General features: G+C 41.5%; 2 protein-coding genes across 8 annotated transcripts in view; one reads left to right on the top strand and one right to left on the bottom strand.

Annotated features, from left to right (window-relative positions):
* The window catches only part of NT5C3A (5'-nucleotidase, cytosolic IIIA), a 32,702-nt gene extending 19,170 nt beyond the window's left edge, over positions 1 to 13,532 (bottom strand). The window contains exon 1 of one of the 5 annotated variants that reach the window (XM_048510719.1): positions 13,430 to 13,532. Coding sequence is in view for 1 of the 5 variants with exons in the window: in XM_048510718.1 (XP_048366675.1) it covers positions 12,818 to 13,159 (342 nt within the window). In the remaining 4 variants the exon portion in view is untranslated. Of the gene's footprint in view, positions 1 to 10,519; positions 10,539 to 12,817; positions 13,160 to 13,429 lie in introns of those variants that run through there. The other 4 variants (XM_048510721.1, XM_048510718.1, XM_048510720.1 and 1 more) reach the window with 4 other exon arrangements.
* Positions 13,533 to 13,605: 73 nt separating this feature from the next.
* Positions 13,606 to 22,898, top strand: part of BBS9 (Bardet-Biedl syndrome 9) — a 231,032-nt gene continuing 221,739 nt past the window's right edge. For 2 of the 3 annotated variants that reach the window (XM_048510716.1, XM_048510714.1), the window contains exons 1-5: positions 13,606 to 14,002; positions 16,768 to 16,891; positions 17,654 to 17,804; positions 19,640 to 19,704; positions 22,435 to 22,548. In XM_048510716.1, coding sequence (XP_048366673.1) covers positions 16,780 to 16,891; positions 17,654 to 17,804; positions 19,640 to 19,704; positions 22,435 to 22,548 — 442 coding nt within the window. In that variant the 5' untranslated portion in view covers positions 13,606 to 14,002; positions 16,768 to 16,779. Of the gene's footprint in view, positions 14,003 to 14,073; positions 14,146 to 16,767; positions 16,892 to 17,653; positions 17,805 to 19,639; positions 19,705 to 22,434; positions 22,549 to 22,898 lie in introns of those variants that run through there. The other variant, XM_048510715.1, reaches the window with a different exon arrangement.

The following is a 22,898-nucleotide window of genomic DNA, read 5'->3' as shown; positions in this document are numbered from 1 at the left end:
CTCTATGTGCTGACACATGGCACATAGCTAAGTTTTAAACCCTCTTCTGAAAATCTTGCAAACCATTCACTAAATTAGTTTATATTTTGACAACAGACAGGCTGCATGTTTACTAATACTGGATTGAATTTAGGGTCTCTTCATGCTAACACTGACTACAGCTGTTCAAGAATGAATCAGTGTCAAATTAAATCTCTCAGATATTAAGCGTGACAAAGCTATGTGACCTAATCTAAACTGCGTCAGCATCACAAGATCTGAATGTGCCTGAGATGAGAAAATAAACAATGGAAAAGGTGATGAGGTACCACAGCTACACATGGAAAACCTTGCGATGGAAACACATCTTTCTGTCCTGAAGGAGAGTGGGAATGAATGCTTCAGAATTTGAGGTAAATTAAGACTGAGAGGAAAGACTGAACTATTTTGGAGGCTGCAGTATCGAGCCTTGATCAATAACCCCTTTAATAATAATTCGTTTAAGAGGTAAAACAAAAGCTTCCCATTAGAAAGTTTTCCACAGAAAGGCAAAGGGTTCTGATAATAAGGGGCTTTGCTTTATTTGGTAAATTTCTAAAATGTTTCTATGCTCTGAATACATGTGATTTGAAACCATTTTTAATGGCCCACAAATTTATTTTAAAAAAAACCTGTTGGGCGGCCCAATCCAGATTGGTGTGGGGGCGGGGGAGGAAGCTCCACAGGGGCTGGAGGTAGTGCTGCCTCTAAAGAAGCTTTGGGTGGCACAGAAAGGAGGGAAGTTTAAAAACCTTCTTGAGGTCCAAATAGCCCCATAGCCTAAACAGGTTTACGGCACACTTTTTGGTGGTGTAAGTCTGGTCGCAGAGGGAAAATTGCCAGGTTGGAAGGCCAGTAGAAGCAGACTAAAGTTGGCTCAAACCCTGGTCTGCTCCCCTGAACTAGTGTGTGCTCAGAAGCTGGGCCAACTCCCAGAAGCTGGGCCAACTCCCATACTTCTGGGTGCAGTCGCCATGGAGATGTGGGTGGCTGCACCCTGGTGGCTGCAAACACGCCAGCACAGCCCTCAGCTGCTCCCACTGGTCAATTCCCCTCTCCCCATCTGGATTGCGCCCTTATACAAGTTTTGCAGATACTTGGCCTCTGAATGGCTTTAAAGTTAACTGATTTATGTTGTGACCTGATATATGTAAAAAAATAAACTGTGTCAGGGACTCTGGATTTTGAAGAGGAAAGGACAGGGAATCTAGTTCAGTAGATTAATTATGTTGAAGCCGCAGGGTGTAACATTATACACGTACACACAGTTAAAAACAAAACAATATAATAAAAAACTGTTTAAAATCACAGTACAAAATCATACTTTCACAGCGGCACACAGCCAAAAAAGAAAATGCATAATATAATAGCTATGATATCCTACTAGGATCCAATTAAAAAAAATAAACATATACTATTAATTTACTGTTCCCTCTGGGTTAGCACATTTAAATTTCCTCAGCCTACTAGACAAAAATGTAAAAGTAGCAACCATACAGATAATAGTTGGATTCACATATATTGTTCAATATATTAGAAAATCAATACCATCTTCATCAGATACAGAAAAGTTCATCAAGGTCTGATTAATCTTGGCCTGGATGGCTGGATACATTGGACAATATAACAAATAATGAATAAGATCTTCACCCTTGCCAAGGCTGCAGCGACAAAGGCATTAGTTAAGTGAGTCCTTTGGAGTTATGAGTACTCTGGCCTTTCAGCCGTGGCATAGAAAGGCCTAAGGAGATGCAACAATAGAACCTGAAACTGGAAAGCTTTATGACACCTCTGAGCTGACTAGACCTAGTATAAAAGTTATGAGAGTTATCAACACCATCATTCTGCATGTCTGCAGGCTACATTTCAAGTTATTACCCTCACTCTGGGCTCCAGAAACAACTTTGCTCTGACTCCAGCATGTGACTTCAGGCACTCTTGAGCTAGAGAAAACATGTTCCATCCTGGATTTATCACCCATGGTCCCAGTCTCTGATCATTCATTCCTGACTGATTCCAACTTTCTGATGGAAGACATAACTAATCAGTGTACTTTTGCAGAATAAACACGTATAAAAACCAGACTAACATTTGGAAAATTGTTCATCTTCAGAAAATAGCTGCATGGAAAGCATGTAAGGAGAAATAAAGCTGAAAGGGGACAATTATATACCGTACAATAGTTAAAGCAAACCTTTTGTTCAATATATATACTTTAAAAACATTCTCCATTAAAATATTTCTAAAAAAATAATACAAGCTGTAATTTACTTATTATTCAACTTGCTACCATCAACTACAGTTTCTGTTTTAAGGGTTTAAAATGTGTTAAAACCTGTATCAGTACTGCACTGAATTATGTAACAAGTTACAAAGCTTTGTTCTCACACATTTATATTTCTTCCTTCATCAACTGAAATGGGCCTTACAATAGACAGTTAATGTGAGCTCTTCAGTTTTAAGTAAGCTTCTAAAGAATTAATATAAAATCGAAATAACAGATAACAGCCACGAGAAATCTAAATGAGTCAAATGAATACATGAATTATCTATGAATTAACTGCCTTTAAAATGTCTTCTCATTAACAGCTTGCTCAGGTCTTGCAAAAAGAGACCTGGTTTAAATATTGTGGAAATCACCTACTCAATTAAATTAAGTTCCTCAAGTAAATTCTTGTAGGAACAAGAGTTTGTACAGAGTTGTAGGGATGCACTGCTGACCCAGCAGCACCGTAAGTAGAGCGCTGGCACACCGGCGCTCCTACGGCCTTCTGGTCGCACCGCTCCCCCACCCCTCATCCCCCGATGAGTCGCAGGTCATGAACTACCTGGCTCACAACCACCGGGTGTCCCGGACAAAGGGACAATGGTCTTGCCCCCAGGTGAGGATTAGGCCCAGACGCTGATGCTCCTCTCCGCACGTAGCAGCCAGGTGAGATCATGCATCACGTGATGATCTCTCAGTCTCCCGCTCTCCCGGAATTCCCCCCGTTCCGCCCTTCTACACGCCCCCGCTAGAATCATAATAAAAGGTGCCAGGAACCAGCACGCGGCAGAGTCGCTAGGAACACGGACACCCGCGCTCCCGCTGCTGGCGCTCTCCACCAGATGAAACCTCCGCGTCTCGCCTCTTCCTTAGCGACGACCCTGGGGGGATGACTACAAGCGTGATCTTTACCCTAACATATAGAAGAATCTAAACATATAAATCTTCAGTGTACTCTCCTGCTTTTTAGTTTATGCTTTAAAAAATCACTTTATATGATAACAAGATTAACACTAAAATATACATACCGGCACATATAATATAACTTCAGGAATATTTAAAAGTTTAAATCAAAATAGTCAAAGGGCATGGGGGAGACTCCAACAGGCAAGTTACAGGTAGCTCAAAATCTTGTAACCCAAAAGTGAGGAGCTGTACTATCTAGTGGAGACAGCGACACATTTGCAAGAGTAATCTGAGGCAATGAATAAGTCCCAAGAAACTTGGATCTAGAGTTATCAGATAAGGTAACCTTTTGTGCTTGGGACCTGACTTGACACTACCAGCCAGCACATTTTTATATCCATTAAGATTCTAGGAATGATGCAAAGAAACTAGGCCAGGGCAAAGAGTGCCATTATTCCTCCCACAGCACTGAGATTCCTAGGCTGTAATTCTATGCTTTTTACAGGTAACTAAGCACAAATGAATTCAGTGGGCCCTTTCTTTGACTTGCACAATGTGACTTGCTTCTGGGTAAATGTATTTAGGAATGGACTGCTAGAAACTAAATAAAAGTTCAAAAAAACCTATCAGGCTGAAAACCAACTGGTCTAAATTCAATTTTTTTAAAAAAGGTCAAATGACTTCATTAGTTATGATAAGTTAAATCCTGCACAAAGAAACATAAAGAAACTTTGTACTATGGTAAGAAAACAACTAACAAACCCAGTATTTCCAGACTTCTTTTTTCACCAATCAGAACAATCTCTAACAGAACATTATTGTGAGTTGAAACTCCAAAAAGGATTATTAGTTTAGTAGCTATAGAAGTAATCCTAAACAGGCCTGCTTGGAAATAGTTCCCATTTTGTTCAATGGGAAATTATTCCCCACTCATTCTTAAAGCTTTTTTAGGATTGCAGCTGTAAAAGTGCAAGTGATCGGGGTGGGGGGTTCATCATGTGGTATCGCAAGGTAACTGAAGCCTACATAAGGTAACACCTTGTTTATCCCCAGGTGTGCTTTGAATGAAAATGCCACTGGTAAGGTTCTCTCTGAAGTGAAATATCTGATTTTCTCAATTCAAACAACCCTCTCCCTCTCAGTATTTTGCACACCCCTCCTGATAGCTGAATTCAGGAGAAGGCTAAATTTAAACCTAGAAAAAGTATGAACCTAAAACATTAGATTTCCTTTGCACATTTTGCACAGTATAGTGTAGTGGTTAGTACATGTGAGATTCAGGAGAACCACATTCAAATCCCTATTCCACCATAGAAGCACGCTAGGGGGCCTTAAACCAGTCACTCTTTCTCAGATTAACCTTCCTCACAGGGCTGTTGTGATGATAAAATGTAAGAGAGGAGAATGCTATTTCAGTTCCCCTTGGGGGAGAAATATGAGTATAAACAATTCCTGAAGTGCAGTGATTTAAAATGTTGCTACTTGCCTTCCACCTGAGAATGGATACAAAGACCACTCCTATTCTCTCAGCTGCCAGTTTGACTGCACATAAACCCCAAAGACCAGGCCTTGACTTATGAAATCCTAACTGTCCAAGACTCACTGTGTACTTTTAGAACTGATTTCATCACAATTTACCTACAGTCCACAACCATACAGAAGTTCAATCTGACTGTTGAAACAAGAAAATAAACAGGAAGCTTATGTCACCGTTGTTTTCAGAAAGACAATCTACTGCTATATTGTTCTGTCTTTTCACAGTTTAAGTTGTAAGCCACGTTGAGAATCCTACTAAAAGCAGTAATATAAACACAGTAGTAAATGAATGATTAAATAATCTCTATTCTGTCAGGTTCTGCATTCATTAGTGTTTACTGCTCTCAGGCCACTGCATTTCTATTTTGCTATTGGTGTGAGTTGATTTTTACTGAATATTCATTCAGAATTTAATGAAATGGCTGATTGTATTATTTTCTATTTTTATGAATCTTGTACACTACGTTGGGCAGGCTAGGGATAATCGAATTGAAAATCCCACCACCACAGAATACTGTGAGTGGGCCGAGTTCTAAGGCCAGGTGCTCACTGGAACCAAGGGTAGTCACACAACTTGCCTTATGTGAGAGAAGAATTTATAACTCTACCCCAGCCCCACAAGAACAGTTGGAAAAGAAGCAGAGACTGGGTACATCCCAATCTCATCCCCCCCTCCCCCGCCCCCAAATCCAGAACACAACAAACAGGGTTCTGTCCACTTCACAGCTTAAAGAGAACGGGATGGTATTGTCAATTAAGATCAGAAGAGCTGCTTCTTTGTCAGCCTTAATAAACATCCCTCTTCCAATTGGTTAGCTTCAAAGAGCACTTAAAATATTATAATTTTTGGATTTGGTGATGGGGAATTAGGACAGAGAAGCTCATAGGTGCTCAAAACCATGTTCTCTCTCCCTCCATTTACTTTTCTCCCACCTTCGGCTTTCTGTGGCTTCCACTAGCCACTACACATGCTTAGCTCTCTTGGAACAATTTTTTGCACCCTTCTTTACTTTTTAAAATTATGAGTAAATTTTTTTTTGCATACCTGATGAATCTGCAGGTATACAGAAGAGTTAGTAAGGTCTTATGCTAAAACAGCTCTACTGCTGTGGGCTGAGTACCACAGCCTGGCTTGCTAAAGTTGCAACACTTCTAGAAGATGATAGAATATGAAACCATGTCCTCATTTAGATCTCTTCTGCAGCAGCTTTGACATTTTATTCAGTACATTAAGTATCTTCTAACTGCTCATCTCCTGTGAGTAAGAAGCAGGACACCAAGTGCTACACATGAAGTCAGTGTTGTGGCTAAGATGACAAGCCCAAACATGCACCTCTGTTCAGATATCATGCTAAATAATATTTTAACTACAGATCAGTGTGATGTCAGATTTCAAAAGTACTGTTTAAATCTGATATCATAAGCCAGTATGATGTAGTGGTCAGAGTACTGGCCCAGGATATGGAAGACCCAGATTCAAATCCCAGATCTGCCATGTTGCTTGCAGGGTTATCTTGATCCAGTTATGATCTCTGTCTCAGATACCTCACCCTAGCAAGGAGAAAATGGATGAGGATAGCATGGTGCTCGCTGTCCTGAACTTCTTGGCGAACGGATAGATAAAAATGAACAATAAATAGTTTGTGAGCGTAAAGAAAACAAAAGTGATCAAGAAATGCTAAACCGTGGTTACGTTCATGCTAGAAAACTCAATCTAAGGTTTGGATTTTAAACTACATTCTCAACTGTCTAGACCAGGGGTAGGGAACCTTTAGCACCCAAAGAGCCATCTGGACCCGTTTTCCCACGGAAAAGAAAACTTGGAGCCGCAAATACTTTTTGATATTTAAAATGAAGATAACACTGTATATATTGTTTTTTTAACCTTTACGCTTTGTATAAACAATTATAGTGTGTTGCATAATAAATCCATGAAGTGCTACAGAGAAAATTATATTTTATTTATGTAAAGAACACATTTTGAACAATTTGAACTCTTAAACAATAGTGAAGCGCTTAAGAGAGAGAGATGGGTACCCCTCCCCCGATTTGCCCTTCCACAACTAGCCATGGATAACTTCTTCCCATCCCCAGCTTCACAATGAAGTTTAGGAGGTCATCCATCAGGTCTTCGAGGTACCACCGGACTCAAATTTTTATCCCATTTAAATAGTGAAGTGCTTAAGGGAGAGAGATAGGTGCCTGTGCCAGACCTCATCGCACCCCTCCCGCCCGGATTTGCCCTTCCACAACTAGCCATGGATATCTTCTTCCCATCCCCAGCCTCACAATGAAGGGAGAGAGATGGGTGCCTGTGCCAAACCTGATCGCACGCATGTATGCATGCACACACCCTGGATTTATGGAACTGTGGCACCCCCTTCCCCCGATTTATGGAACTGTGGCTCCCTCCAAACCCTGCCAGGGGTTGGGAGAGAGGTGGGTGCCTCTGCCAGACCTGATCTCTCTCTCTCTCTCTCTCTCGCTCTCTCTCACACACACACACACACACACACACACACACACACACACACGAGAGAGAGAGAGAGAGAGAGAGAGAGAGAGAGAGAGAGAGAGAGAGAGAGAGAGAGAGAGAGAGAGAGAGATCAGATTTATGCAACTTTGCCCCCCCTGGATTTATGGAACTGTGGCTCCCTCCAAACCCCGACAGCGGTTGGGAGAGGGTTGGGTGCCTCTTCCAGACCTGATCTCTCTCTCTCTCTCTCTCTCGCTCTCTCTCACACACACACACACACACACAGACACACACACAGAGCGCTCGGATTTATGGAACTGTGCCCCCCCTGCCTCCCTTGGCAACCCTCCTCAAAGTCCTGCCTTTATGCCCCTCTTACAACCCTGTTCCTGCACAGAGTCTAACAGCAGGGAGGGTGGACTTTCCCCCTCTGTTGCTTCACAAAGAGAGGGATGGACAGGTTTGAGGGTATGCCTCTCTTCTGTTCCTTTACAGAAGGGGGGGGGCAAGAGTGGGTTCCCCTCTTCTCCACTTCCCCTGGGTCCCTGCCCTCTGGTTCTCCCTGGCTCAATCTTTCAATCTTTCCACTTCTCCCCCAGATACCCTTCCACCCTCGTCTCTCTCCTCGTGCTTTTGCCCCACCCCCTTACATCCCTTCGTCCCCATTGCTCTCCCTCGCCCCAGCTGCCGTTGGCGGCTTTCCCGCACAGCCGCTTCAGCTGTGCGTGGCTGTGCCTGTCTGGGCACACAGCCGCTGCCTGCTCCGGCCGGCTCCGCCCCCACCCACTCTTCTCCAGCCCAAGCGGCCAGCGTTGCGTTCTCCTCGGCCATCGGGGCTGCTCAGCTGTCCCCACTGCTGCCGCAAGCGAGGGGCTCGCAGCTGCCCTCGTCATGCCTTTGGGGCCAAGACCGCCCTCCACTGTGTCTCCCCGGCGGCTGGCGGGGCCGGCAAATCCGGGCGTCGCACCCTTTGCTTCAGCTGAGCCGGGACAGAAGGACTCCCCTCAGGTCTCCCTTGGACCGCGCCCCCCCGTGAAGGGGTGGCCACGAGAGCCGCAGTAGAAGGAGGAAAGAGCCGTGTGCGGCTCTCGAGCCACAGGTTCCCAACCTATGAGTCTAGACCAGGGGTAGGGAACCTGCGGCTCTCCAGATGTTCAGGAACTACAATTCCCATCAGCCTCTGTCAGCATGGCCAATTGGCCATGCTGGTAGGGGCTGATTGGAATTGTAGTTCCTGAACATCTGGAGAGCCGCAGGTTCCCTACCCCTGGTCTAGACTGAGTATGTGCACATGTACACATTCTCTTCCAAATATGAACTGCAAAGGAGCTGGACTGGTATAACTAATTGAAATTTACTGACACCTAAACAGGTATTTATTCCCCTCCTTCATTCTTGAACTCTGATTTTTACAGCTAAACGCAGTTATAACAAAGACAATGGAACTTCCACTCGTATGTGACAGCAGATTCTAAAATGCTAATTAAAGCATCACAGACTTCAGCGACAACTGAGCAGCAGAACACCTCATTAATAGCAGTTAATGAATCTCTCGCTTCATTGCTTTTGAAAAATAAAAAGAACATCTAAACATAGTAGAATCATAACTTTACAAAAAAAGAGTTGTTTTACTGTACAGCTCAGCACTATGGTTCTCCAAATCAAGGCACCCTGCCTTTAGGAGTATAACCAGTAAATCACAACTGTCAGGCCATATCTATCTATCTTAATTCTATAGTAAATCCTGGTGATTTAAATGGGACTTACTGTGAAGTAAGTATACTTGTACTTTGTGCAGTTGCAGCATATGCAGATATTTTCACAGAGAAACAATATTATGAAAAGCAGTGGACAGAGTGCTGGACTAAAACTGGAAAGACCTGTGTTCAAATTTCTACACAGTCAGGAGGTTTACTGGGAGTCACCTGAAATCCTATTATGGGAAAAAGGCAGAAATAAATAAAATGGGTGACCATAGACCAGTTTCTCCCTCTCTCAGCTTAAACTACCTAACAGGTTGCAATGAAGATAAAGTATAAGCAGGGAGTATTGTGTATGCCACCCTACACTTGTTTAGAAAAGGGAAGATAAAAAACATAATGCATGATTTCTTGGGAGAGTGTTTTCCTTTGCTTTGTATTCACTTAATCTGAATAAGGGAACAGAAAGAAAAAATATACATGAAATGAAGATGACAATGGCTGGGAGACTTAGTATTAGGGGGAAGAAGAACTATACGGAGTAAATGTTTCATTGTTGCCTAGCAAGCAATTGAAACTCATCCAAATGCCTTTCAAGTAGGGCCTGTCCTCTAACGGACTGGTGATGACTGTTGTACTACTGCAGAAAAGGAAAACAACTCTACGCCAGTCTCCTTAATATAGCCACTGCTACTCTCTAATCAAGCCATATAAAACTGATTTCAGCTTCTTGCTACTGTGGACAGTTTTGCTGTTTCATAACTCCATTTCTACCTTTCTGGCCAAAAGCAAGCCTATCAACTTTTACAGAAAAAAGTTACAGGGAAGGGAAATCCCTCCCCCCACCCTCAACAACATATCAGTCCTCTTGCTTTGCAGACGGGACATTCACTTACAGTTTAAATGCTGACATGACAATTTAATGACTAAGGTAGTACGTTTTGCCCTCATGTAAACACAACAACACTATTCATTATTCATTCAACTTTTGGTATCCACAATTATCATTGGAGGTTCAGAATGAAGGGCTGAATGACAAGCCTGTTCAGAGAGATCTGTGTTCAGAGCTTTACTTATTTTTTTAGCTTTTAGAACAGGTTCGTTCATAAAACCTTATTTGGCAACTTGTTCCTGGCTAAGGATTAGTGAGCAGCCAATGTTGCTGGTTATATGAGCACTTTTTTCTGAATCAAAACTGAAGGAAGTGATTACTCAGGCCTTTTGACAACTGGTTCACATTTTCTCAGAAGCACATGTTCCATATTTTTGAAACTATAAATGCTTTCTTAAAGCACATTATTAGCAAAGAACATGAGGAATGCCACTCATCCGGTTCTCCAAAACAGCTATAAGCAACTTAAAACAGGCTTACAGTGCAATTCTAAACAAAGTTACTCTGTTTAGAGTTGCATTGTTAATCACTCAGTTATATTTTCATTTCAAATTTCTATGCCACACACAAAAGATCATGTCCCATGTTCAGCCGTTACAAGACTTTGGCTACATATGTATTTCTGATAAATGAAGAGTTATGCTATTCATAAAAATGTATTAAAAGGATGAAAGATGTACTGTTTAGTTAAATGGATTACAATTAAATATTGAGAAGATACTGACCTCCACTGAGCAATCAAGAATAAGCCTTCAAGGAGGACTACAAGAATGGATTTGCCAGCCTTTCAGCAAATGCTTTTGGATGCAGTGTAGACTGCAAAACTCTACAGCCACTATAGCAAAGGTGTAGCAGTTGTTATGGATCCAATGAAAACAAACTAATCTTTTACTTGCCCTTGCTTCCTTATCAAAAAGGTTGGCCAACAGCAATTCAACCCCGCCCTCCACATTGTTTGCATGCAAGCACCCTACAAAAGAATGCTTAGATTGAAACTGTTATGCCACACAAAATTAGTGGCCAATTTTAACAAGTACAGGACTGGCCTGCCTTAGTCAAAAACATGTCTATTAAGGAGCACACCTTTCTTATTTTAAGGCATGCTCACACTGTAATAAGGGAACATATCAATAAATCCATTGCATTTTTACTATAAAATAACCTGCACTTTCTTTAGAATAGTCTTGCTTCCAAGTTAAGCCTGCACAAGGCTATTGCTTGAAAGCCAGATACTTCAGAGACAATAAGGTTTATTCCCATGGAAGCCAATTCCAGACAGTTACTTACAATGAAATTAAACAAGAGTCCAGTAGCATCTTAAAGAAAAAATAGTTTTAAAAAGGGGAAGGTGACAGTTAACACCTCAACTGAAAAATGAACTGAAGGAATGTTAAGATTTTACAGTTAAACAGTCACTTTTAATGAGCAACCAGCAAATGTGAAATATTTTGACCACTGATCTGAATCTGTGGATCTGTTTGGATTGTAACTTGTACCTTAAAAGAAGTTTGCCATAAGTTTCTCCCCATACATCTGTCGTATAATTTCTGTTCCACTTCTGACTTTTCCCTACTAACAGGATACATAGTATCACACTCCCTCTGGTGTGTGTTTATAAACACACAAATAGACACACATTTACTGCAGTATAAGCTATGGTGAGTTACAGCTCACAAAAGTAGGCAGAAATAATTTCTGATCATCTTTAAGGTACCACTGAACTTTTGCAATTTTTCCCATGGAAGCACACATGTGGAGAACAGCAGCTTTGACTTAAAGCAAGTCTTTTTAAAAGTAAACCCCAACTCATATGCACTGAGGAAGCAATACTGAAATGACTTGTGGAATCTTGCCAAATGCTTAGGAAATCAGATCAGGCCAGGGGTCCATCTAGTCCAGCATCCTGCTACCTATTCTCACCTCTGCCAAGTGGCTGCCCTGGAGGTACAACAGACACGGCACAGATACCAAGGCCTCACCTGGTACCAGTATCCAAAGCAGGTCGGTAGCCACGGTGGTGGAAAAGGGGGTTGGGCCCCATCGATAATTTGTCATGCCCCTCCAATCAACACTTCCAAGTGTAAATTCTTTTTGTAAAAAAAGGAGCGGAGGTAAAAAGGTGTGCATTCTATCACAAGTCTTCCAAATGTGAATTCTCTATGCAATTGACTAGTACAGAATTAGCACTTAGCAGAGCTGAAGGGTCCTAATTTAGAAAGGCAAGGGAGGGGAATGGTGTGTGTGACATGGGATGCCTGAAACTTTCTTTTGCATTTTTCTAATTTTTGTAATCCTAGATCTATTGCACAGTTTATGAGATCCCTTACGCTATTCAATTACATCCCTTTATACCATGCGTACAACAGAGAGTCTCAAGTACAAAACTGGTAAATAAACAACGAAGCACATATAAATTAATAAAAAAGAAAATAAATCATGACGAGCTGGCCACTGTACTCCTTCTCACGCCCCCCCCCCTTGTGAACATTTTCTGGCTACAAGTCTGGTCCCCATCCCAGCTGGCCTTTGTGTGCACAGATTCTCAGCATAGCTATTGGGGGGGGGGGGCAAAGAGGACCCCTCTTTCCTCCTTTTTTCCTTCCCCAGAAAAAAGAAAAAAGTCAACTCCAACCCTTTACAGTCAAGTTAGAGACTTATATTCAGAGGTTTGCTGTCTCTGACTCAGGCCCCAGCCGCACATGCAGAATAACGCACTTTCAATCCACTTTCACAATTGTTTGCAAGTGGATTTGGCTATTCTGCACAGCTGCAAAGTGGGTTGAAAGTGCATTATTCTGCATGTGCGGAATAACGAAACCCATTTCATCCCTGAGTCTAGCAGAAACTTCCTTTACCCAAACAGAACCAGTCCGTGGGGAAAGCAAAACCATAACAGTAATGAGTCAGAAGGAAAGCAAAAAAAAGCAAGCAACGAGGGGGCCCCCCGGATTGCAACCGTGCGGGGGGCTTGTAACTACGCGCCCCCCTCCCCAAGCCCCCTCTGCCAATGCGCGCGCACCTACCATCTCTATAATTTTCGTCTTCCTGCCCGTCTTTTTCTTCATGGTGAAGATATACTGAGCCAGAACCACCCCGCCGACCAGGGCGCACACGCTAGCGCTGGCCACGGCCCCCATTTTGGCCACGGCGCTCTTGTCCATAACCGCACAGTAGCCGGCAGGAGCCGGGTTCTCCCGGCTCGGCTCGCACCGACTCTCCGCGCCTCCGCCGACTGCGGCCGAGTCGTTCTGTACCACAAGAGTTCCTTCCAACGTGAGGAGTGGGAAGGAGAGACTCCAGCCCCGCCCTTCTCCAACACGGCGCGCGCCGCCAACCGAAACAAACGACTCGTAGCGGCTCCTCATTTGAGGACGTATATGGGGAAGGAGCTCCTCGAGAGGGAGAAACCATTCTGACGACAGTGGTGGGGACTCTTCAGTCTTTTTGGGGAGGCTAGGAGGTGCCTTTCGACAAGTTCTTCAAGAGTGGACACTACCAAGCAACCGTTAGTGACTCGAAAATGGGCGCGGTGGGGTCGGGATGACAACAAGCCTTCTCCCGTGCTTCAATAATAGGGGAACTTTCCCTCCCACTCACACGGAATGGTTCGAGCGGCGCTTTTACCTTTCGTTTACCTTTAGGGGTAAAGACTACATCTCCCAGCATGCTGCGTTTCCCCGAAACCTTGCTGCTGGTTCGTATAGGCGCCGCCGCGGGTTTGGGGCCGACTGCTTCGGGCGCCGTTGGTCGAAAATGGCAGTGGGCGGGGCTGACGTTGGTTGTTGAGGCGCTATGACAACGGGTACAAAAATGGCGGCGGGCAGCAGGGATGCTTTCCGTTTATTTATTTATTTTTAAACCTCGTATTAGCAGCCACCCAAGTCCTTAATTCTTTCCTGTCTAAGAATCTATGCGGGAAAAGTTGCTTTATGTTATTTCACAGCCTCTCCTGGTTGATAATTCGTGGTCGCCCCTAGTGGACGCCCGTTCCGCAGGCAGCGTTTGTGACAAGGATTGAGTCCGGTTCTCTTGGTCCTGCAGCCAGCTTGACAGGGACGGGCTTCTTAAATGCACGTTTCACACACCCACCTGAGCCTGACTGCACGGGCTGGAGCCATTGTTGCCTCTGAATAATTGAAAGTTGGTGGAAGGGGGGAGGGTAAAGAGGAGAAGATAGGCCCCTTCCCCAGAGTTCCTGGGCAAGTCAGGTAAGTAGATTAGAGGAGCTTAGTGTTGCTTTCTGCATAGCGGAAAAAGACGCGCTCTTATCGCTTGAGACGTTTTGTATTCCATGTCTGCGGGTGTTTACTTGGCAGTAGGTCCCAGTGTGCTCAAGGGGGCTTGCTCCCAGGTAAGTGTGTTTAGAATAAGAACTTCCTATCAGAGGTTGTGCATTTGACTCAGGAATAAGGCCTATATTTACCTAGGTAAATGTAGGATTGCTGCTCAGCTGTCCCTGCTAATTTATATTCAGTGGTAGCAAGTTACATTATGTTCTGCGGTGTTTACCTTTGCCATCCTGTACTATGTCTGCTGATTTGGAAATAATCACCATTTAAGTTGCTGGTTGCTGTGAGTAAGAATTCTTAATGCTGAATAGTAGGGATAAGTTTATGACAAATCCACTTTCTTGCATGAGTAAGATAGGGATAGAGAAATGCATTGCCAGGGTCTATAGAAAATATCCAGTGATATTTATTTAAACACTGCCGATTGTGGACAGTGATATGCCATGCATAACAATATTTAGTACTGGTAGTTTTTGTTTTCCCTGTATGTTGTGGAATAACTTGTGCAAAGTTACTCCTGAAGAGTTTTGCATTCTTTGTGGCAAGTGTTTCAGCTCCATATGTCTAAAGAAAGATACTGTGGATTGGGTGGTTAGATATTAGTGCAACAGGTGCTTTGACACTTTTCTTACTGAGATCTGAATAACTTGTTTGCAGGTTAAAAAGCTAGTACGCTTGCTCTGTATTTGGTGGCATGCTTAAATGTTTGTTTGAGAGATTTACAATCAATACAGAACCCTTTGAAGTCAATAGGTTTAGACTGGAGTAACTCTGTACTGGATTGCACTGTTAGTATTTCTAGGTTGAGACAGGAGTTGTTGCTGCTGCTGCTTCATTGTGTTCCAAATAACTCAGAGATGGCGAACCTTTTCGAGACCGAGTGCCCAAACTGCAAGCCAAAACCCACTTATTTATCGCAAAGTGCCAACATGGCAATTTAACCTGAATACTGAGGTTTTAGTATAGGAAAAACGGTTGGCTCCAAGGCACGTGTTACTCGGGAGTAAGCTTGGTAGTAGTCAGTGGCTTTGCTTTGAAGCAACTGTGCAATGCTTCGAATGGGTGAATCACAACTCTCGGAGGGTTTACTCAGAAGCAAGCCCCATTGCCAGCAACTGAGCTTACTCCCAGGTAAAGGATCTCGCTTTAGTTCTTCTCATGAAAATCAGTAGGGTTTAACAGCGCTTAACAGGGTTACCTACATTGCTTCCCCAAAACTAGGTCTTAGGTTTAGTGCTAATAATCTCCCTGAAATAATTGCACTGTTATCACATGATGAGCTCTGTGCCCACGTGCCCACAGAGAGGGCTCTGAGTGCCACCTCTGGCACCCGTGCCATAGGTTCGCCACCACTGAAATAACTGCAGGCAGGTATTAGAGCAGTCTATTTGTGTCTTGCTGGATTGAGTTCCTTGTGTCTTAAGGACAACTACAAGATGATTACATCATAGGCATAGATGCTTCTCGTGCTCATGGTTGCAGTCCTATTACCAAAATTAGTGGCAACTTGTTAATTGCTGCTGATTGATTTGTACAATTAAGGGACTTCACTGTATAATCTTGAGTTGTCATTTGCTGTTTTAACATAAACCACTTTTTGTTTACATGGGTTGGGATTGAGAGAGCCTCTATATGAACAGGAAATATTTTAGGTAATGAAGGAGAATATTCTGATTTTTATTTCTAATTTCGTCTGTTGACACCGTATTGAGTTGACCTTTGGGGAACCCCAGTTCCCCCAGTGTACAGAGACATATTTTGGGAGGAAGGTGTGTGTGTGTGTGCAAGAGACTGGTTAGAAGGATCCATGGGTGTGCTCTTAACATAGCCCTTTAGATCTGTATTCTGCAAGGTAACAGGAAAAGGTCTTTGCTCTTTTTGAAGGAAGTTGCAATTTGATTATCCTTCTAGTCCTTTTGAGGGAGCAAAAAGGCACCATTATATATAGTTAATCTATACAGCTAATGTCACTGAGCTCATTTCTCATACTGAACTCTCTGGTGTAAAGATGCTGTATAAATGAGCAATGGGCAGAATGAAGCCATTAACTTGTTTGTTTGGTAGGGACAATAGCTATTTGTGTGAATGAATGTGATGCATGTGATCCACTGGTTTCTTCTAGCCACATAAAGATTTGCATATATGCTATACAGGATATTAATCGCTCATCTTCTAGCAGCTTCAACATAGCTTCACAAGCTGCTTTTGAAGGTCATCTGAGTTCTAAAAAGCAGCATGTGATGGGACATGGGAGGAGGGGCCCACTAGGTCATGCCGGATTGTGATTGTTCTTTCTCCAATACAATACCTCTCTGCTGTGTTTTCCTTTTGAATTGTGGCAACACACCCCGTCACGTTAATTTCTTGGAGTGAGCATAGTAAAGTTAGCTAATCCAAAATGATAACCCAGTTCTTTAAAAATGTAAATGTAGTGGAAACTGAAGATGCCTAGCCAAGTCCACTATTGATATGTATGTTCCACAACTAATTTTAACATCAGCACTCTTGTGGTTGGAAAAATATTGAATAGATGTTAGAGCCGCTTGCTGAAGTGTTTATTAAAAACTACAGTATGACTATCAATAGTATGCTAAATATGAGTTTAAAATAATTATAATAATAATTATCATATAATACTAGTAAAATAATAATTCCCCACTGAAGGAGAATGTCTTTATTTAAAGGGCTGAAGGAGAATGTCTTTATTTAAAGCCCGTGACTGGTGGTCTACAGTAGTTGGCAATAAAGAAGAATTTGATCAGGGATGCTTATGTGTTGCAAATATTGATAACAGTAGCGGTGGACAAGGTAAGTGGAAACTGTTTGGTAAATTTGGTGTGTGACTACTATTGTAAAAATGTATTGCTTGTATTTGCTGGTTTGAAAATTTATCTCCCAATTTCTCCAAAACATTCCAAATCTATTGACAGTACACCAGAATTAACCTTACAGTAACAAATACAAAATCCACACTAAAACAATCCATCAACAACCTGAAGAAAAATTCCCCAATTCGTTTTCGTCAACTGCCCTACAAATGACAGGAGGAAAGGAGTCAGCTGGACTTTCCAGAAGGCTGTTCCAGAGTATGTTACAGTGAGGTAATTAATTCTTGCTGAAAACAGCTTCAGTTGGAGAATTGATGGAGTTATCAGCAGGAATTTATCGACTGATTTAAAATGGCAAGTGGGGATAAGGAAATGAGATCCTTGTTAAATGGTGTTCATCTGAAGTTTCAATCACATGTGTATTCAATTGATGAACTTGTAGAGCATTAATTCTCTGTGAGTTTTCTTAGAAATGAGCTGAATTTTTATTTTATTCAATTTGTACCTTCCTCTCCCCCAGCAAAGCTGGACTCAGAACAGTTTCCAACATAATCCATGAGTCATAATACAATCAATGATAATAAAATCATGTTTAGTTAAATTTACAATCTGTTCAATTAAAATTCTAGATGTTTTCCTATAAAAGTAATTCTTTAAACCTTTAGATTTATCCTGAACAGTTCAGTTTTATAAGCAGTTTTGTACATTTCAGTATTACTTCTTGTATTTGTTTATTTTCCAGATAAAATAATTGTGGGCAGTTACATGGGATTTCTTAGAATCTATCATCCTCATCCTGCCAAACCAGGAGATCCTATGCAGGTTGAAGAGTTACTCTTAGAAACGCAACTACGTGAACCAATATTGCAGGTGGAAGTAGGAAAATTTGTTTCGTAAGTAAATGGTGTTATTGCTAATTATCATGCTAATTAGGAGACTTGGGTTCAGAGGGCTTAGCATCAAAGCCAGCTTACCTCCCCAAGGGTTGAACAGATACATTATGAAGTGTCTTGTGCTTGCTTAGTAGCAGGTCTGTTAGAATCAAAACATGGACTTTGGCTCATCCATGGTTGTCAACCTAAGAATTTTTGCTTTGAACATGAGAAATTACAATATTAGCAATTTTTAAAATTATGCAAAACTCTTATGATTTCTTTAGGTAATCTTCCAACTTGTTTACGAACATCCTCTGGTTTTCACACTCCTTCCTTCCTTCTCGCATACTAATTCCTTCCTTCACTTTCCTGTTTTCTCTAACCATAGTTTGCTGTGACACCAAAATTGGGCGACTGCAGAATTTGTGGGAGAGGCCACAATCATGTTTGCTGTGAAAAAGGAGGGTTTGGCTCCTTGAAATGTCTCCATTGTGTCTCTTTCTCTCCCCCCCACCCCCCACCCCCCCACCCCCCACCCCCCGGCCTTAATATTTTTCTTTGATTCTCTCATTCTCAGTAGCTGTTTTAGTGCTGCTTTTTTCTTTCATTTTCGCTGTGTGATTGAGACATTAAATGATTATGTAGCCAGTGTAATTGCAGCTTATAGCTAGTCAGAGGTAGAATGTTTTGGAAATTACTCAGAGTAAGTTCATGTGTGTAGCTCTCTCAAACTGTTATTGAAATAGGAATCATGTTTTCAGGGAGTAAAGATCACCTCACCTCCCCCTTTCAGAAAAGTAAATACTATCTATCAGATTGTGGTTTGAATTCCTACAGCAGGCCAAAATTTTAAATTCATGATTTGGACGGTAGTATGCCTGATTCCTACATCATGGCAAACTATGGTTACAGACAATCATGAAATCTGGAGAGTGGAAAACAAGGAGTACCTCAGTCTCTAGTATGTTCTTGATCCTCTAAGCCACACATTGAAATGTGATGCCTGAAACCCACTAAAATGTTTACACTTAAATTTGGTGCAGTCACCTTAGAAAATAGTTTAAGTGTTAATGCTGCACTTAAGTAAGTATCTTCTTGCTGGATGAATATACTGGTTGTATACAATACATATTTATTGCAAGTAGTGTAAACTAAATGGAAACTGTTTATTTCTTTTCAAACTGTTTAAGAACATTGTTTATTTTTATTCAATTTTCTTAACTGACAATTGGATATTTGTAACAACTCTGTAATAGAGTGTTAAGCTGCAGCACTGCAGTTAAAACCCTGCTCATGACTTGAGTTTGATCCCCACAGAAGTCAATTTCTGGTTGCCAGCTCAAGGTTGACTCAGCCTTCCATTCTTCTAAGGTTGGAAAATGAGTCCCCAGCTTGCTAGGAGTAGAGCGTGGATGACTGGGGAAGGCCAATATCAAACTACCCCATAAACAAAGTCTGCCTAGTAAACATTGTGACATGATATCATTCAATGAATTAATAATGACCATGTGGTTGCAAGGGGGACTACCTTTACCTTTTGAAGAACTCTGCATAGATAGATGCCCATTACTGAGGTGTCCTCTGTGTCCTTGAAATATTGTCTTGATAGGTGAACTTGTTTAGTTTGCATGCTTGCAAAGGCAAAAATATCCTTCAGCATGAACCTGATGAACATACAAATATGGTGTAACCTGTCAAAGGTATTGAGTGCAAAAATTCTTTCAGGTACAGTATTGTACTTGTTACTGTTTATTAGCCGTTTACAACTTAATCGTAACTCAAGAATCCTAACTTAGCAGCCTCAGTGTATAATGTTCTTTATCATGAGCATTTTTGTTGTCCTTTTCTGACAGTGGCACAGAACTGCTTCATCTGGCTGTGTTACACTGCAAGAAATTGTGTGTGTATGCGGTCTCAGGTAAAAAAAAGATGTTCTTTTGGTCACTTTTTTCAGTCACAGACAACTTACTGTGCTTTTATTACTCCACACCTACTGTTGCCATGTGATTTCTATAATGTAAGAAATTGTATAGTATAAACAATAAATTTGCTTCTTGTTTTCTTGGGGAAATTATTCTCACCTTTGCCCACTTGTTACTGGATGGGTCAAATAAGTGTCTCTTCCTTGTAAAGAAGTATTGCTTTTTCCTTTTTCTGTGTCTCGGAGAATGGGGCTTCCATTTCATGTTTCTCTGTCTAGAGAAAGCTTTGAGTATTGTTTCATTTGGTAGAGCCTGAACGAATCATTACTAATCTAGTTCTCATGTATGACAAGGATCCAGTAGAAGTTGAACTCTGCAAAGGAATGATTGGAATGTCAGTGTCCACTTAGACTGCAATGTAATGACTAAATTTTGAATGGTACCAATGGAGGAAAGAGTTCAGGATCATTCTAAGGAAACAGTTGTCTGAAACTGAATTTGAAGTAATTTGAAAAGGCAGGGTTATCCTAATTGTGATATGTTGGAATTGCTAATTGGAAAAGGAACATGTATTAATTTTATAGTACAATGTAGGAAAGGGCCAAAACTTAGATACACAGTGGTCATCAAGAGATCTTATGAATTTGTAGGAAAGAGCAGAAATTTGTGCAAGGTTTGAAAGAATGTTAACGAAGAACATAGATTCCGGCTATAGTTTAATGACAGACAAAATAAATATTTCTTTACTCACTGAACATTCACTGCCAATGGACATAAGGATAGCCATAAGCATAGACAGCTTTAAAAGGATGTTAGGTTCATGGATAATAGATCCATCAATCACTGCCACCTAGAAATTTGGAAAAATTTGGTTTCGTGTTTATTTGGGCATAACATTATCTGTATGTCCGAATAAGATGAATAACATATTCGGATATACTCGAACATTCGGGTATACCTGAAAAATTCAGGTCCGTCTTATTTTTTTGGAGTATTTTGGTGTTTTTTTGCATTTTGGCCTGCAGGGGGCGCATTTTTAAAACTAGCAGCACCAAAATTTCAAGGTATCATGAGACTGTTCTGATGATACCATCCGAGTTTGGTGAGGTGTTGTCCAAAGGAGCCAAAGTTATGGACCCCCCAAATCCAATATCTTAAAAAGACAGGGAGCAGTCCTAAACATAGCAGCAGATCACAAAGGAATCCAACATCTTTCAACATCTTTTAACAATTTTATTAAAAGATTCCTGAAAGGAACAATCCAGTTGTCATCTCCAATTCAACAACGTTTCCCTACAATGGTGGAATCTAAACAAAGTTCTGAGGGCATTAGTAAAACAACCCTTCGAACTGCTACAATCTATAGATCTAAAATTGTTATCATGGAAAGTGGGTTTCCTGATGGCTATTACATCTACTAGAAGAATTTTGACACTGGGGGCGTGATCTATAAGCAATGAACTGTACCTGTTCCAAAAAGATTCAGTGACGTTAAGGGCAAATCAGCACCTGTGCCTGCCCTCGTTTCATCCACAGCCAACACACCCAAAAGTAAAAGTACTGCTAGATGTCCAAAGGCCATTAAAAATATACACAGAGAGATCAAAAGACATCTCTCAAACAGACTCATTGTGCTTCATGAACCTAGTAAAACAGACAAAAAGGCATCAATCTTCTATCACATGATGGATCAAGCTGTGCATACAGAAGTCCTGTGGAACTCAAGGACTGCAAACACTTACAGAGATATACGATCATTCCACCAGAGCTTCAGCCACATCAGCAGCATTCAGGACTAGAGTCTTGGAGGAAATCTGTCAGTCTGTGACTCGGTCCATATTCTCAACATTTGTGAAGCACTACAGGTTGGATCAGATCAATTTGGTAGAGTCAGCATTCGGGAGAAAGGCTCTTCCGTAAGTGCTACCATAAACTCTCGGGTACGAACAAGTAAAATGTCTTGGCACCCACCCAATTATAGAGCTTATATAACCAGCCTGAATGACTGATCCCCCCCCCCCCCCGAAGTAGAACAACACTTTGGTCTTACCGCGAGAGTGTCTTCTGTTCAGTGAAGGGAAGTCATCCATTTTTTCCCACCACAAAAAAAATGAGAAAGAAACGTATAGAGCCCCTCGGGGATGGGGCGGTATAAAAGTTGAAGAAAATAAATAAATAAATAAATAAATAAATATATTTCATGGTGTTTGTGGCACAGTTTAGCAAAGTTTTTGAATAACTGGAAAGGACAACCTCCTATCTCCCAAGAAAGTGTGCAACTAAAATTTGCATAGCCTGCCTGTAGCCGTGAGAGGTGTGAGCTAACCAGTTTGCATGACTTCACCCCACTGAAGAGAAAACACTCTCATGGTAAATCCAGAGTGTAGTTTCCTTGTGAGAGTCGGCATGGTGCAATGGTTAGTGTGTCAAACTGGAATCTGGAAGACCCATATCTGAATTCTTACTCTGCCATGGAAGCTTGCTGGGGGGCTTTGGGGCTGTCATACACTCACCCTAACCAACCTCACAGACTGTTGTGCTATCAGAATTCTATTTCATAGCATCTCTTTTTTCTTGCAATGTCATGTAGGATCTAATTCAATGGAATTATGACTCCTAATTATGAGTCTTCTAGGGCAATGAGATCATAGTACAATATCTTCTGCAGTATATATTTTCCAGGAAGGGAACACACTGCATGTTTAACAGCTATGTTCTCTTAATAGGAATCTTGGGAAACACAGAACATGGAAACCAATATCAGCTCAAACTTATGTATGAACACAATCTGCAGAGAACAGCATGCAACATGACTTACGGGCCATTTGGAGGTATAAAAGGTAAACTTTAAATTAAGCATACCTTGTTTTATATAGCAGTAGAAAAGAGCTAGAGTCCAGTAGCACCTTAAAAATTAACAAAATTTCAGCTCACATCTTGTTTTATATAATCCATAAAGGTGGTATGTAATTGTAAAAATTAAATGTAGATTCTCCCTATTTGCTGCGGTCATAACATTCATAGGAAAGGTGGAGGACCTAAGTCCTAAAGTCAGGCAATAAATGACTGGAAAGTGTGGTGGAGTCGTAAGAACCCTTTTTCCTGGGAGCAAGCCTCATTAAATAGAACTATTTAGTAACTTTAGGGGCAAAGAGATTATGATTTGGTTCTGATGCCATTTGTGATGGTA

Source organism: Sphaerodactylus townsendi, linkage group LG11 (genome assembly GCF_021028975.2).
Source record: "Sphaerodactylus townsendi isolate TG3544 linkage group LG11, MPM_Stown_v2.3, whole genome shotgun sequence".
NCBI lineage: Eukaryota > Metazoa > Chordata > Lepidosauria > Squamata > Sphaerodactylidae > Sphaerodactylus > Sphaerodactylus townsendi.
The sequence above is the reverse complement of the archived record's forward strand: the minus strand, read 5'-3'. Positions and strand labels throughout refer to the sequence as shown.